The sequence below is a fragment of the Pistacia vera genome, unplaced genomic scaffold (assembly GCF_008641045.1).
Source record: "Pistacia vera cultivar Batoury unplaced genomic scaffold, PisVer_v2 Contig313, whole genome shotgun sequence".
NCBI classification, from domain to species: Eukaryota; Viridiplantae; Streptophyta; class Magnoliopsida; order Sapindales; family Anacardiaceae; genus Pistacia; species Pistacia vera.
The window spans coordinates 268,804-280,978 of record NW_022196128.1 but is presented as its reverse complement, the minus strand read 5'-3'; the positions used below and the strand labels follow the sequence as shown (position 1 = coordinate 280,978).

Sequence of the window (12,175 nt, the reverse complement as noted above, 5' to 3'; positions counted from 1 at the left end):
ATGCTCTGATCGAGCTGATTGTGTCTTCATTGGTGGGAATCTATATGACGAGACTGCAGAACTGTTGTAGCTGTGATGTTGTGATCATCCTGTTATGTTGAATTGGTGGAGACCTATAGCTGTTGTTTATTCCAATTGACTAAAGTCAGCATCAAGTGCTGAATTATTACCAAATTAGAATTAGTTTTATTCTTAGAAAATTTTGTTAGTTACTATGTGGATTACAGTTGTAAAATTATTAGTTACAATTCTGTTTTGCCTTGTTATTGTATATAAACTAAATGCGAAGAACAATACAATTATGGAATCCATTTTTCTACCACGTCATTTGTTAACTGGTACGAATAATAATTTTCCCTTCAATTAGTTAGAAAAATGACATTAAAAAACAATACGATATTTTATAATTTCATTGAATACTAGCACCACATTTACAGATTTGGCAATTTGAGGCCAATCAAAATTTAGTAGGCAATGAAGCCTAGCCATTCAGATCGCTTGGCGATTCATCCTTTTATTCAGTCAAATAAATCCTGCGTTCTTATTGAATTAGTTTGTTTCTGACCATTTCCTCACATGAAGGCTTGCTTTCTCAGCCTGCAGCTCCCATAAATGAAAAAAAAGAAAAAAAAAAAAAAAAAAAAAAAGAAGAAGTTAAATAGGATCAAAATTGTCATATCAATCTGAACTTTTAGATCAGATTTTATAATTGATAAATAATATAAACTAATTCTTAAATATTTTAATCATATACATCATTAATATTTAATGAAGTAAATTTTCTATGTAACCTTTCCAATGTCAAGATCAATTATATTGATTTGTGATTTAAAAAAAAAAGAAAAAAAAAAAAGAGGTAAAAGTCCAAATTAAGCTAAATAATATCCATGTGTACCTAAAGAAAATGGGATTGCAAAATGTAGAGAAGTTTAAATTACCTCTTTATCCCAGTCGCATCTCATGGTTATTATCGCCAGTATCAAGGTTTGAACTGCTGTCCCTCCAAAAATCATTCCAGCCCAAATTCCCTATATTCGGGTTCAATATAATTTGATTTGCAGTGTCAGCAACATAATATTATTGCATATTCAATGTAACACTAGTAATTACTCACGGTGTTAATAATATCAGTAATATTATATTCATAAACTCTTCTTATAAATTTTTTCTCACAAACGCGATGTATCAGTTCGTAATTGTTCAATTTTTAATGGGTCTCGCTTGCCTAATAATTGGTCTTGTTTTACCAAATGCGAGTTTCCACTTCAGTATTTATAAGAGAAAATTATAAAAAGTGTTTGTCAACCTATCTTTATTCTAATAATATTACTATCGGACATTAAATATTAAACATCCTTATATAATCGTATAAGCCTAACATTTTAGGTTACAAAAATTAAAAAAATAAGAACTTTATATATAATTATTATGACAATGTATTTAAATAACTACGCCATTGGATATTGGTATGTCTTCTTTTCTTTCTATTAATTGATACGCTTGTATTTATACAACATATATAATTTCGAAACCTTATTTAGCAGATGCACGATGGTATAAGCTTGAACTCATAATGTAAATGCGCTGAGCTGCCATTAGAGGTGTCAAATGGGTCAAGTTGCTCTCTCTCTCTCTCTCTCTCTCTCTCTCTCTCTCTCTCTCTATATATATATATATTAATTTTTTTTAAAGTAACACAATATTAGCACATGATATGAACAAAATAGGCACAACATTAATTAATGTCTTTATTAACATTAAAAAGATGGAAAAATGACCCATTTGAAATCTCTAGCTGTCATATGTATGTTAATGTTTCACATATGTTAATATGCATGACATTGATAGGCTGCAAAGTCTGATTCTCTCATTATCTTTATATTATGTATGTTCCTTTTCAGTGACTTATGCATAAAATTATAAGAGCAAAATGTACAGAAACCAAATCAGTACACATACCATAACACCTTGGTGAAAGCCCCATCCCATCACAAATCCAAGAGGCACTCCAATCAGATAGTAACAACCCAAGTTTATGTAAGCCACAAAGGATTGCCATCCTGATCCTACGGCCACCCCTATAAGAATAAATGATCAAAAATGAAAAAACATGTAACAATTGTTCACTTGAAAGAATAAAAGTTATTGTATATAAATAGAAATCTAAAAGAATATTGATTAGCTAACCTGAGAGAACTGGTTGAACACTGTTGAGTAGAATAGTGAATGCTAAGAGAACAGATAGTTTGTTTACTGCTTGTAAGACAGGTACACTTGAAGAGAATATCAAAGCAAGTTCATTATGAAAGATCATTATCAATAACCAAAATAAGAGGCCTATAACGACGGATGTCGCTACTGAAACTGTTGTAGCAAATTTGGCTCCTTTCCCATTACCAGCCCCAAGCTCGTTAGCAACTCGTACTCTTTAGTATTACAAGCATTAAAACAAAAAACATCAATTAATTCAGCTTACACCAATATAACTGACTGAAATTATACATCTATCTATATCTGTCTTACTATAACAAAGTATAGAAAACAAAAATCTATTAATCAACTTGTCAAAATCTGTATCCTATAGAAAAAAAATAACCTGATTTGGATAATTTATTTTGTACACCTTAACAAAAGGCGTAGGTTTAACTTCTTGTCCACGTACAGAACAAATTACATATCTCTAGTCTATGATCTACTCTGGAAAACATATTTCTTTAGAATGTTCGCTCAAAATAGAAGGGTAAATTTCTAGAAAAATCTTCATATATAGATCGTTGATAATTTATAATAAGTAAATATAATCACTTGGAGCTTATTAATTGTGCCTAACATAGTATATACACACTAATTAACATGAGCTCACGTGTGAAATTAAAAGAGCAGTTGTCACTAATTTGCTGTCTAATTATACAGTTTTTAACTATCAACTTGTCCCTGGTTCAATGAATTAGAGAAATCCAAAAAAAAAAAAAAAAAACTGGATGACGAAATTGATGACGAGAAACTTGAAAATTGTTTTACAAGAAAATTAGCATTCCATCCTGTGCGTTAAACGACATCTGGGTCACTACTAAGACTTAACCTCAGTATTATTGTTTTCTAAGTTTGTCCAAGTTTCTTGTGTGTTACGATCTAATTTAAACCTTAATTATACTTCAACAAAATACACTTGAAAACAAGCAGACCTGTTTTATTGACTCATAGCATATATTATTATAAATATGTCTAATTCATTTGGAATAAATTAGCAAGTGTTTCCTTCTTTTCTCCGAAGAAATGCTGTTTATGATAAGAAAAACAGAAGAAATGCAAAATAGATACATCAGCCACCAATCTAGACCTTTAGAAAAGTCTAATTCAATGGTTGGGTCCAGACATAATGATGGTTGTATTGATTCAGAATTGTTGTCTAAATTATAAATTAAGATTGATGCTGAATGATATTGACATGTATGTCATTTATGCAAATTGATGAGCTAAAGACAAATTTTCTGCCCCGGGAAAGCTATTAAGCTAAGAAACATAGGATGGTTGTTTATTGCAAGTTTATTGACACCATATATTTGGTCTATCTATATATCTGATTAAGGGCCACTTATTTAAGGGTCTAGCCATTTTGGAGCATTCGGACGTTCACGTTTCATCATAATTAAGTAATCAATTGAAGTTGCATGGAGGAGCAAGTAAAAAAACATTGTAAAGTATTGATGGCCCAGAAGTGATAAGCACATCCTCTACCTCCTAATTAAACCATTTACAAATTTGTGCTCTAAGATCAAGAGATATGTATGAAGGAGAGGCCATAGATTTAGATGTGGTGGCATAATCAGTCATCAGTGGGCCATTGGCCAAGGGCTCCACTGTGGAATTTATAAGATTATTGAGAGAGAAGGGGGAAATAAATGTGAGGTCTTACCCGGTTCCAGCGAAGAATGCAAATGGAATCATCATCTCCCATCCATTTATTGCCATGCTGACAAAAGAAACAAACAATATCGGTTCACAAATCAACATAAAGTTATCATACAGCCAAGAGTTTGTGTACAAGACAGAAACGGAACCACGAATAAGTCCATTAATTATTCATTTATTTTGGTAAGATGTCAATTTGTGTCAAAACAAATATTAAAAAACGTAAAAATGATTGAACATACTGCATAAGATGACCGTATAAAGTTCAAATAAATATAGAACATAATTAATTAATTATTATGTGAAAAACATACCATATCGATAAAGCATCAACAGCGATCTCTGCGTTCTTCAAATTTCCGGTCATCAGTATCAATATTCTATAGTACCAATTCTCCAAGCTGAGAGTATTATAAATTGCAAGACATAATAATCAATTAATAAGATTATTAAAAAAGAATTCAGAAATTATTAGCAATATAAAAACTCCATAAGAAGATGAAAAATTAGTTCAAAGTTTGTTTATGAGGCGACTTAAATTTGGGTTTCAGATTGAGAGAGAATGGTACCATAGCATTACACCGGAAGCAGCAGAGAGTTTAACAAACTCCCAAAGACCAGAAAAGGCTTCAATGGAGAAACCATTCCAAGTGAGAGGACACCCACCCCAAAAAACATAACCAAAGAGACCAATCGTTAAAACCCACCAAGAAAAATTTAAAGTAACAGCTGTACCAATCACACCCAGTTCCATCCTGTATACAAACAGCCAACTCACAAGTATATGCACCAATAAGGCCAACAAAGACACCCATGCAATCACCATAGTCTTAAGTTGGCTTTGCAAGAATCTCTGTAGAGGAAACTGAAACGCAAAGCTGAAATGAAGAGGTATCATCCACATAGCAACCACCCCAGATAACTCTGCAACATCCTTTGGCTGGCCCAACACCTTCAAGAATGGTGAGGCAAATAGATACAAAGGCAAAAGCAAAACACAACACAAGAATAGCACGATCCATGAACGTTGCATGTACACACCCAACATGTAATACTTTTTTGCGCCATAAGCTTGTCCACATAGCGTTTCTAAAGCACTTGCCATTCCCAACTGATAAACAAATTAAACCATAAGCACATGCAAATAATTATGAGCAAGAAACAAAGAATTTGTATTGAGCGATTTAGAGAGTACCAAAAGACCAAAGTCGAAACCAACGATGACATTATTGGAGATGGAGATAGCAGCAAGTTCAAGATCACCCAAATGACCTGCAAAGGCTTGGGTGATGACGAGCATAGAGTAGGAAGCGAGGCGGCTGAAGATGGCTGGACCAACTATATACCACAACTTCTTTGATTCAATCGAAAACCGTGTTTTAAAATCTTGATCTTCATGATCATCTTGTTCATGTTTGGAGCGGACAGGTGAAAATGATGATAAATCTTCTAACAAAGGAACCTTTGTTTCTTCTAATGCACCGTTACTAGGCATGTTTACAAGTCTCTCTTGTGTCTAAGCTATTTCTTGAGATTTCAAAAAACTGAGAAATGTTATGGTGGCTTCCTAGTAGTATAAATTATAAAATAGCAGATTGTCACGTGATTTATGACCTATTCTACAAATTTTTGGAACAAAGATATTGAGCCACGTGTCTTATTGAATTTCAGTTTTATTAGCTAGCCGTTAACCCCTGTCCTATTCTGGGAATCACACGAATCCAAGTGGGGCTGGTAAGCAAACACTGCTAAATCACAAATCGTCACTGCTCACCGCACCTCATATGTCTGTAGATATTTGCATCCACCATACTATTTTCTAGATAAATCTAATAATTTTGATAAAATATCTATAATTATAGTTAGATGTATATACATTTGTGATAAGGTTAACGAATAGTTGTGACTTCTAGTTTTCTCCCAACAATACATGATCGGACTCTTGCCCAAGGCATAGTCTAATCTCATGCAAGACTCAAGAACAAAGCACGTACCATAACCATCTTGTTGAAACAAATATAGAACTTATTTCCCTATGTCTTTGCAATATAGTGTAATCAAACCAATAAGGTTCCTCGTAGAACATAACTGCATTTGCTAAAGATAAGTTTGCAACCATATTGACTATTGAGCAAACTATTGGACCGCAACAATCTCTCTCCTTCTTGCAGGGAAGCGTCTCTAATATTATTTTTATGTGGTTATGAGTTAGAGTTGTTTGTTGACTGTTAACTTCGTTTTATGTAAATTGCGAGATATTTACATATTAATTAATCCATCTCTAATTTAAAGTAAAATATGTATACAAATCCTCTGCCTAAACTATTTATGCAAATTATTATAACACAATAAGAATAGATAAATATTTATACATGTAAATGAATATTTTGTAAATAAAAAAGTTATATTCCATCAGTTTGTAAATAAAAATGTGTATATTAGCAGTATTCTACCAAAGCAATATCACGCTCGGGCAGCATAAATATGTTATCTATGAATTCTTTTTGCTCATATATATTAATATGTTTAGTAATTATTATTTAAATCGAACCTCTCTTTGGAATTTATACACTGCCTTATGGTATTAATATGGTACCAATGATCATCTTGTAAGAGGGACAACATTGATTAAATTAAAAAGAAGAAAGGTAGTATTTTCCTTTTGTACAAAGAAAGGTGGTATTTTCCTTTTGTAGAATGAATAATTAGTAAAAGATTACCTTTTTTGCATAAATATTTTAATCCATAGTTATAGTCACTAATAAGCACATTCCATGCCCAAATTCAATAACCAAAAGGGACAAAACTTTTAATTTTGGCAACAAAAGAGAAGGGTAAGGTTTTGTAAACATTATATTAGTTGCACATAATAAGAAGAAAACAATGAGGAGATAATTAACCGCTTTTGTCAAGGAGACCCAACCCTCTAATCAAAAGTCTAATCAAGACTTAAAGTTACAAATCAAAACTTCAAGGATCTATTTACACATTGAGCCCAAATGGTTGATTCTTGGACTCTTCCATAAAAAAACACAAACAGTTGCTTTTTGGTAGTCAACAAGGCAAATGACATTCCACAACTCTATCCTAACCGAAAGGTCTAGCTACAAGTCCATCATTCCAAAGGCAAATGGCATACCACAACTGAACTTACATAACCAACGGCTCTAACAATCTCTATTAGGTCGACTATTTGCAAGGCTCTAGCACATACAAGTCCTCAATTTCTTAAAGTGAATGACATATAATAAGTCCACCCTAACCAAATGCTTTGGCACTGTTTATGAAGTCAACCATTTAGAAGTCTTCTGGCACTGTTTAGGTCGACTATTTGCAAGGCTCTAGCACATACAAGTCCTCAATTTCTTAAAGTGAATGACATATAATAAGTCCACCTTAACCAAATGCTTTGGCACTGTTTATGAAGTCAACCATTTAGAAGTCTTCTGGCACTGTTTAGGTCTACTATTTGCAAGGCTCTAGCACGTACAAGTCCTCAATTTCTTAAAGTNATGATAATAAATATATATGTAAACAAATTCTTTTTGTTTGTGTCATGTTTGATATGGAACTAAATTTGTTTTGAACGATTTATTGTTCTGTTAAATTTATTTTGAAGTTTTATTATTTATGATGGTTAGTTATTTTAATTTACTGAGTTTTTATTGATTTGTTTAAAATATAAATATAGATAGAGAGTTGGTTTATTTTCAAATGTTGAATTAAATGGGTATGAATTATAAATTGTTGCATATTTTTTTTTTTAGAGCATCAATTGGAAAGTTGGTGTATATTTTTTATTCGAACAGGTATTCAAACGAGTTATTCGAACAGGTATTTATAAGTTATCGAACGAGTTATTCGAACAAGTATTTACAAATTATCGAACGAGTTAGTCGAACAAATTAGTCGAACGAAAACGAACGAGCTTTTTGTTAATCGAACAAACACGAACACACATCTTGTGTTCGTTCGAACACGAACACGAACAATCGAACATGTTTATCGAACGATTTTCAAACGGGCCTGTTCGTTCATGTTCGGTTCGATTGCAGGCCTAGACCCAACCCTCTAATCAAAAGTCTAATCAAGACTTAAAGTTACAAATCAAAACTTCAAGGATCTATTTACACACTGAGCCCAAATGGTTGATTCTTGGGCTCTTCCATAAAAAACAGTTGCTTTTTGGTAACCAACAGGGCAAATGACATTCCACAACTCTATCCTAACCGAAAGGTCTAGCTACAAGTCCATCATTCCAAAGGCAAATGGCATACCACAACTGAACTTACATAACCAACGGCTCTAACAATCTCTATTAGGTCGACTATTTGCAAGGCTCTAGCACATACAAGTCCTCAATTTCTTAAAGTGAATGACATATAATAAGTCCACCTTAACCAAATGCTTTGGCACTGTTTATGAAGTCAAACATTTAGAAGGCTCTAGCACAGAAGTCAATTATTTCTTAAGGCAAATGGCATTCAACAAGTCCATCTTAACCAAAGGCTCTAGCATACTAAATCTATGTTACCCAAAGGTTGTGGAGCACTTCATACTAAGTTCACCCTTCTCAAGGCTTCGGCATACAATATTATCAAAAGCCCATCATTTATTAAGGCAAATGGCATACAATAATATCTCCCTAACCAAAGGCTCTACAACTCTTTATTATATGACCACAATTTCTTAATACTCTTAACATTCACAAACACAAGTCAATCCTAACCAAAGGCTCTATCACATTTCAATACAGGTCCACCCTAACCGTAGACTCCTACATAGTCTCTCAAAAGCCTGTTTTCATCTCGAGTAAGGATTCAACATCTACAACTAGTATGCCAAACAATGACACACTAAGGTATAGAGCAGTAAGTATCTTTTTCCTTTTTTGACCGGTGGATCCAAGCCACTTCAATGAGACAATCTTATAGGTTATGGTATGGAGGTATTAGAGCATCCAATCAGATTTATTAAATTGAAATATCACTTGAGGGTACCCAAATGAATATTGGGGTTTAATCAGTGTGAAAGTCTTTCTTTTTTTTTTGGCAAAAACTCAGAATGAATTTTTTTTTAAATCTACAAAAACTCTCTCAAAATTAATTTATTAAAAAAGTATCAGTTGTTACTGTTTTGGGCAGCAAAAATTACGGTTTTAACCTCCGAAAGCCAAAGAAACCAAAATATGCCTATAGTGGATTGATGCAGCATGTGTCAAGTACATGTTTTGATTTCGTAAAAAAATAATTTTCTGTAATTTCATATTTTTAACATGTATTAAAACAAAGTTACAGTTTCAAATCTCATATTTGTATTCCTTGTATTTTTACAACAGTATTTCGAATTATGATTTTAATTCTTTCATGGAGAGGACGAAAAACCTTTATTTCTTTAAAATATCGCATTTCAAAAATTTTACTTGCATTAAAATCCTTCGGATTTATTTTATTTCTTCAAATATCATCTAAAAGCCCTTTTATACGAATTATTGTGTTTACTTTATTTTTACTACAAATGCTTCATTAATTTTATTTTGATTTAAAATCGTGTCCTAATTAATTATCAATAGAAAAGGACTTGCACTTAGCATATAACTTTTAAATAAATAATCAAATTCTTATTTCACCGGGTTTTTTCAAAGATTTCAGTAACAGTTCCTAAAAGGGTTATGTCTAAAATAGTTTTATTTAAAACATTTTAGCTTAAAAAAATTAGTCTTTCACATGATTTAGAGCTCCTTTCTAAAAGAATTTGATTATTCTTAATTATCTATATTTTATTAAATGCTCTAAGGCTATTTCGGCATAATGTTATTTTCCTTTTATGGATAATTTAATAAAAAATATTTTTGCCAAGAGATAATAATTCCAGCTCTTATCTCTCATCCTATCTCAAAGAATTCTAATTCTGAAATTATTCTATCATGTATTTTATTTTGGCATTTATGCTTTTATTTGTTTTTTATAACTATCATAAAATAGTTTTCCAAGATATTATTCATTAAAACTCTTTGATATCTCTTACCAATTATTTATTTTATCCAATGAACCTAGACACTCTCTACATTATTTTTGTTCTTAATTATCGCTGTTTATTTATTTTTACAGATATTCATCTCTCATTTAAATTTTTATTTTCTTAAATGGATCTTATTACTCTTTGAGCTTCTATTATTTTCCATATTATTATTTCAATGATTTATCTTTCATATAAACCATTTCTCTTTAATTATCTCTTTTTTATCATTTGTCTTTTCTTAAATTATTTATTTAACTCCCATCTCCAGCGTCCTACTCCATCTTTAGCATCAACCATTCATTACTTGGAGCAATAGAGAGAAAAATCGAGAACTTCACTTTTTGCCAAAATATAAGAGCCAACCCCTCCAACTGTCTATACTCTTCTCACACTTATAGAACCCTCAAACACAATAGCCATTCTTTCCCATTAGCAGCAACACGTTTCAGCAATCCGTAAGCCCTCTAATAATGAGTTTTTTCGCTGTTCCTTCTTCATTTTTATATTTCTACCGCCGAGTGAAGATTAGCAAGGATTTCCAGACGAAAGCATTCCAAAACAACAAGTTTCCGATCAATATTTTAACCTAGAAATATTTATAGAAAACTGGATCTTGGTTAACCTTTGACCTTAAAACTTTGCTGTTTTTATTTTTTGGGAGATTGTGTAATCTTACAATGCTTCTAAGTCCCTCGGGTGTCATTCTAGGTAAAAAAGAAAAAGAAAAAGGAAAAAAAAAAACGCATTTTTGCGTTACCAAATTTCAAGTCATTTTGCTCAACCCTGTATCTCCCGAAATTTTGCCAAGTTTTTCCCACAATGGGCCTGACATAGCCTCATTAGGCCCCTGCGTTGTTTCCTTCTAATTTTTTTGCATCTTTACGAATTTCACTTTTCTTTGCTGTTTACGGCTTCACTTAATTTGCATTATTCACCCGGAGTATTTAACAAAAACTTTCCCTTTCGCAAAACTCATTGGATGCTTGGCTCCCACACTTGAACTTTTACATTATTGCCTTGGTATTCTTTGATTGATAGTTGTGGTACAATGCTACAACGAGACACTTCTTGGATTGAGCTTTTTTCAAGGGGGTTGCATGTTAGTTCACCAACAACTTAGAACTCGAAGTCGAATTGTAAGTAGAAGGAAAATGAGAATTTTGCGGCACTTGAAGTAATTTGCATCTAGCCCCTATGAAACAGATTTTGTAATTTTATTATTTTTCAATTGTATTTGAATTTGTTGTAATTTTATGTAGAAATTTAGGGTTAACAGTGTGCCTTAATCTAAATCTCAAATGGGTTTAATTTGATGAACAATTAGATATATATGTGTGAATGAATCAAGCAACACATCCAAGATAAACAAATCAACAAAATAGAGCAATCAAAGAAAAAAGGACACCACAATTTATAGTGGTTCGGCTGTAAAGCCTACATCCACTCTTCAAGGCTCACTTTGAGGTATTATTACTTATGAATAATAAAGTTACAGAGAAGAATTTAAAAGAAAGAGTACAAGGAAGGAACACACCAGAGAATAGCAATCTCTAAGTCTCTCAATGAAAGGCTCTACTCTTCCTTCAACAGCCAACCTGATTTTATACACCCACACACCTCTTAGATCAACCTCCACCTGAATTGAAGCATTCCACAGCCGTGAGATGAAGAAATACACTAGAAGCTTCTCTATGTTCACGCTTCTAATGAAGTATAGAGTGAAAAGTTTGTTGTTGGAGAAGTGGATCACTTGATACGATATGTCAAGTGATCCCAAATGCAAACGATGTGGCATAGCCCAAGCTTTGACTATTCTTAAAAAGCTTGACTCCAACGTGGCAATTCATAAGCCACATCATCACAATTCTCCACCTTGACTTTTGAATTAACACCCTATGTGGCCTTGGAACCATATTCATTATTCTTGGACTTGAAGGAGGCTCATACAGAGCCTATGTTTGTCTGCAGTCACTGGTTTAGTAAACATGTTTGCTGGATTATGTGAGCCTTTCACCTTTTCAATCCTTATTTCTCCTTTCTCAATCATCTACCTAATGAAATGGAGTCGTACATCGATGTGCTTGGTTCTTTTGTGGAAGACTTGATTTTTAGACAGGTGAATAGCACTCTAACTATCACTATTAATCACAACAGTTCCCTGTTCCAGCTCCAACTCATTTACAAACCCCTTCGACCATTTAGCCTCTTTAGCTGCTTTTGTCAAAGCCACATATTCAGATTC

General features: G+C 32.7%; 1 protein-coding gene across 1 annotated transcript; it reads right to left on the bottom strand.

Annotated features, from left to right (window-relative positions):
• Positions 1-381: 381 nt before the first annotated feature.
• Positions 382-5,468, bottom strand: LOC116136452 (protein DETOXIFICATION 27-like). The gene is made up of 8 exons (XM_031422160.1): positions 5,108-5,468; positions 4,482-5,023; positions 4,227-4,313; positions 3,917-3,973; positions 2,188-2,426; positions 1,960-2,078; positions 939-1,028; positions 382-597 (listed from the first exon to the last, which is right to left on the bottom strand). Exons 1-8 carry the CDS (start codon positions 5,405-5,407, stop codon positions 550-552), a joined length of 1,482 nt encoding a protein of 493 aa, XP_031278020.1. The 5' UTR covers positions 5,408-5,468; the 3' UTR covers positions 382-549.
• Between the last annotated feature and the right edge of the window lie 6,707 nt (positions 5,469-12,175).

Excerpts from the sequence above, each read along its gene's own strand:
- LOC116136452 (XM_031422160.1), bottom strand. The coding sequence starts at position 5,407 with ATGCCTAGTAACGGTGCATTAGAAGAAACAAAGGTTCCTTTGTTAGAA. Across the intron at positions 4,314-4,481 it reads GCTTCCGGTGTAATGCTATG|CTTGGAGAATTGGTACTATA; the intron begins GTACCATTCTCT and ends TAATACTCTCAG. Across the intron at positions 2,427-3,916 it reads GCATTCTTCGCTGGAACCGG|AGTACGAGTTGCTAACGAGC; the intron begins GTAAGACCTCAC and ends GTAATACTAAAG.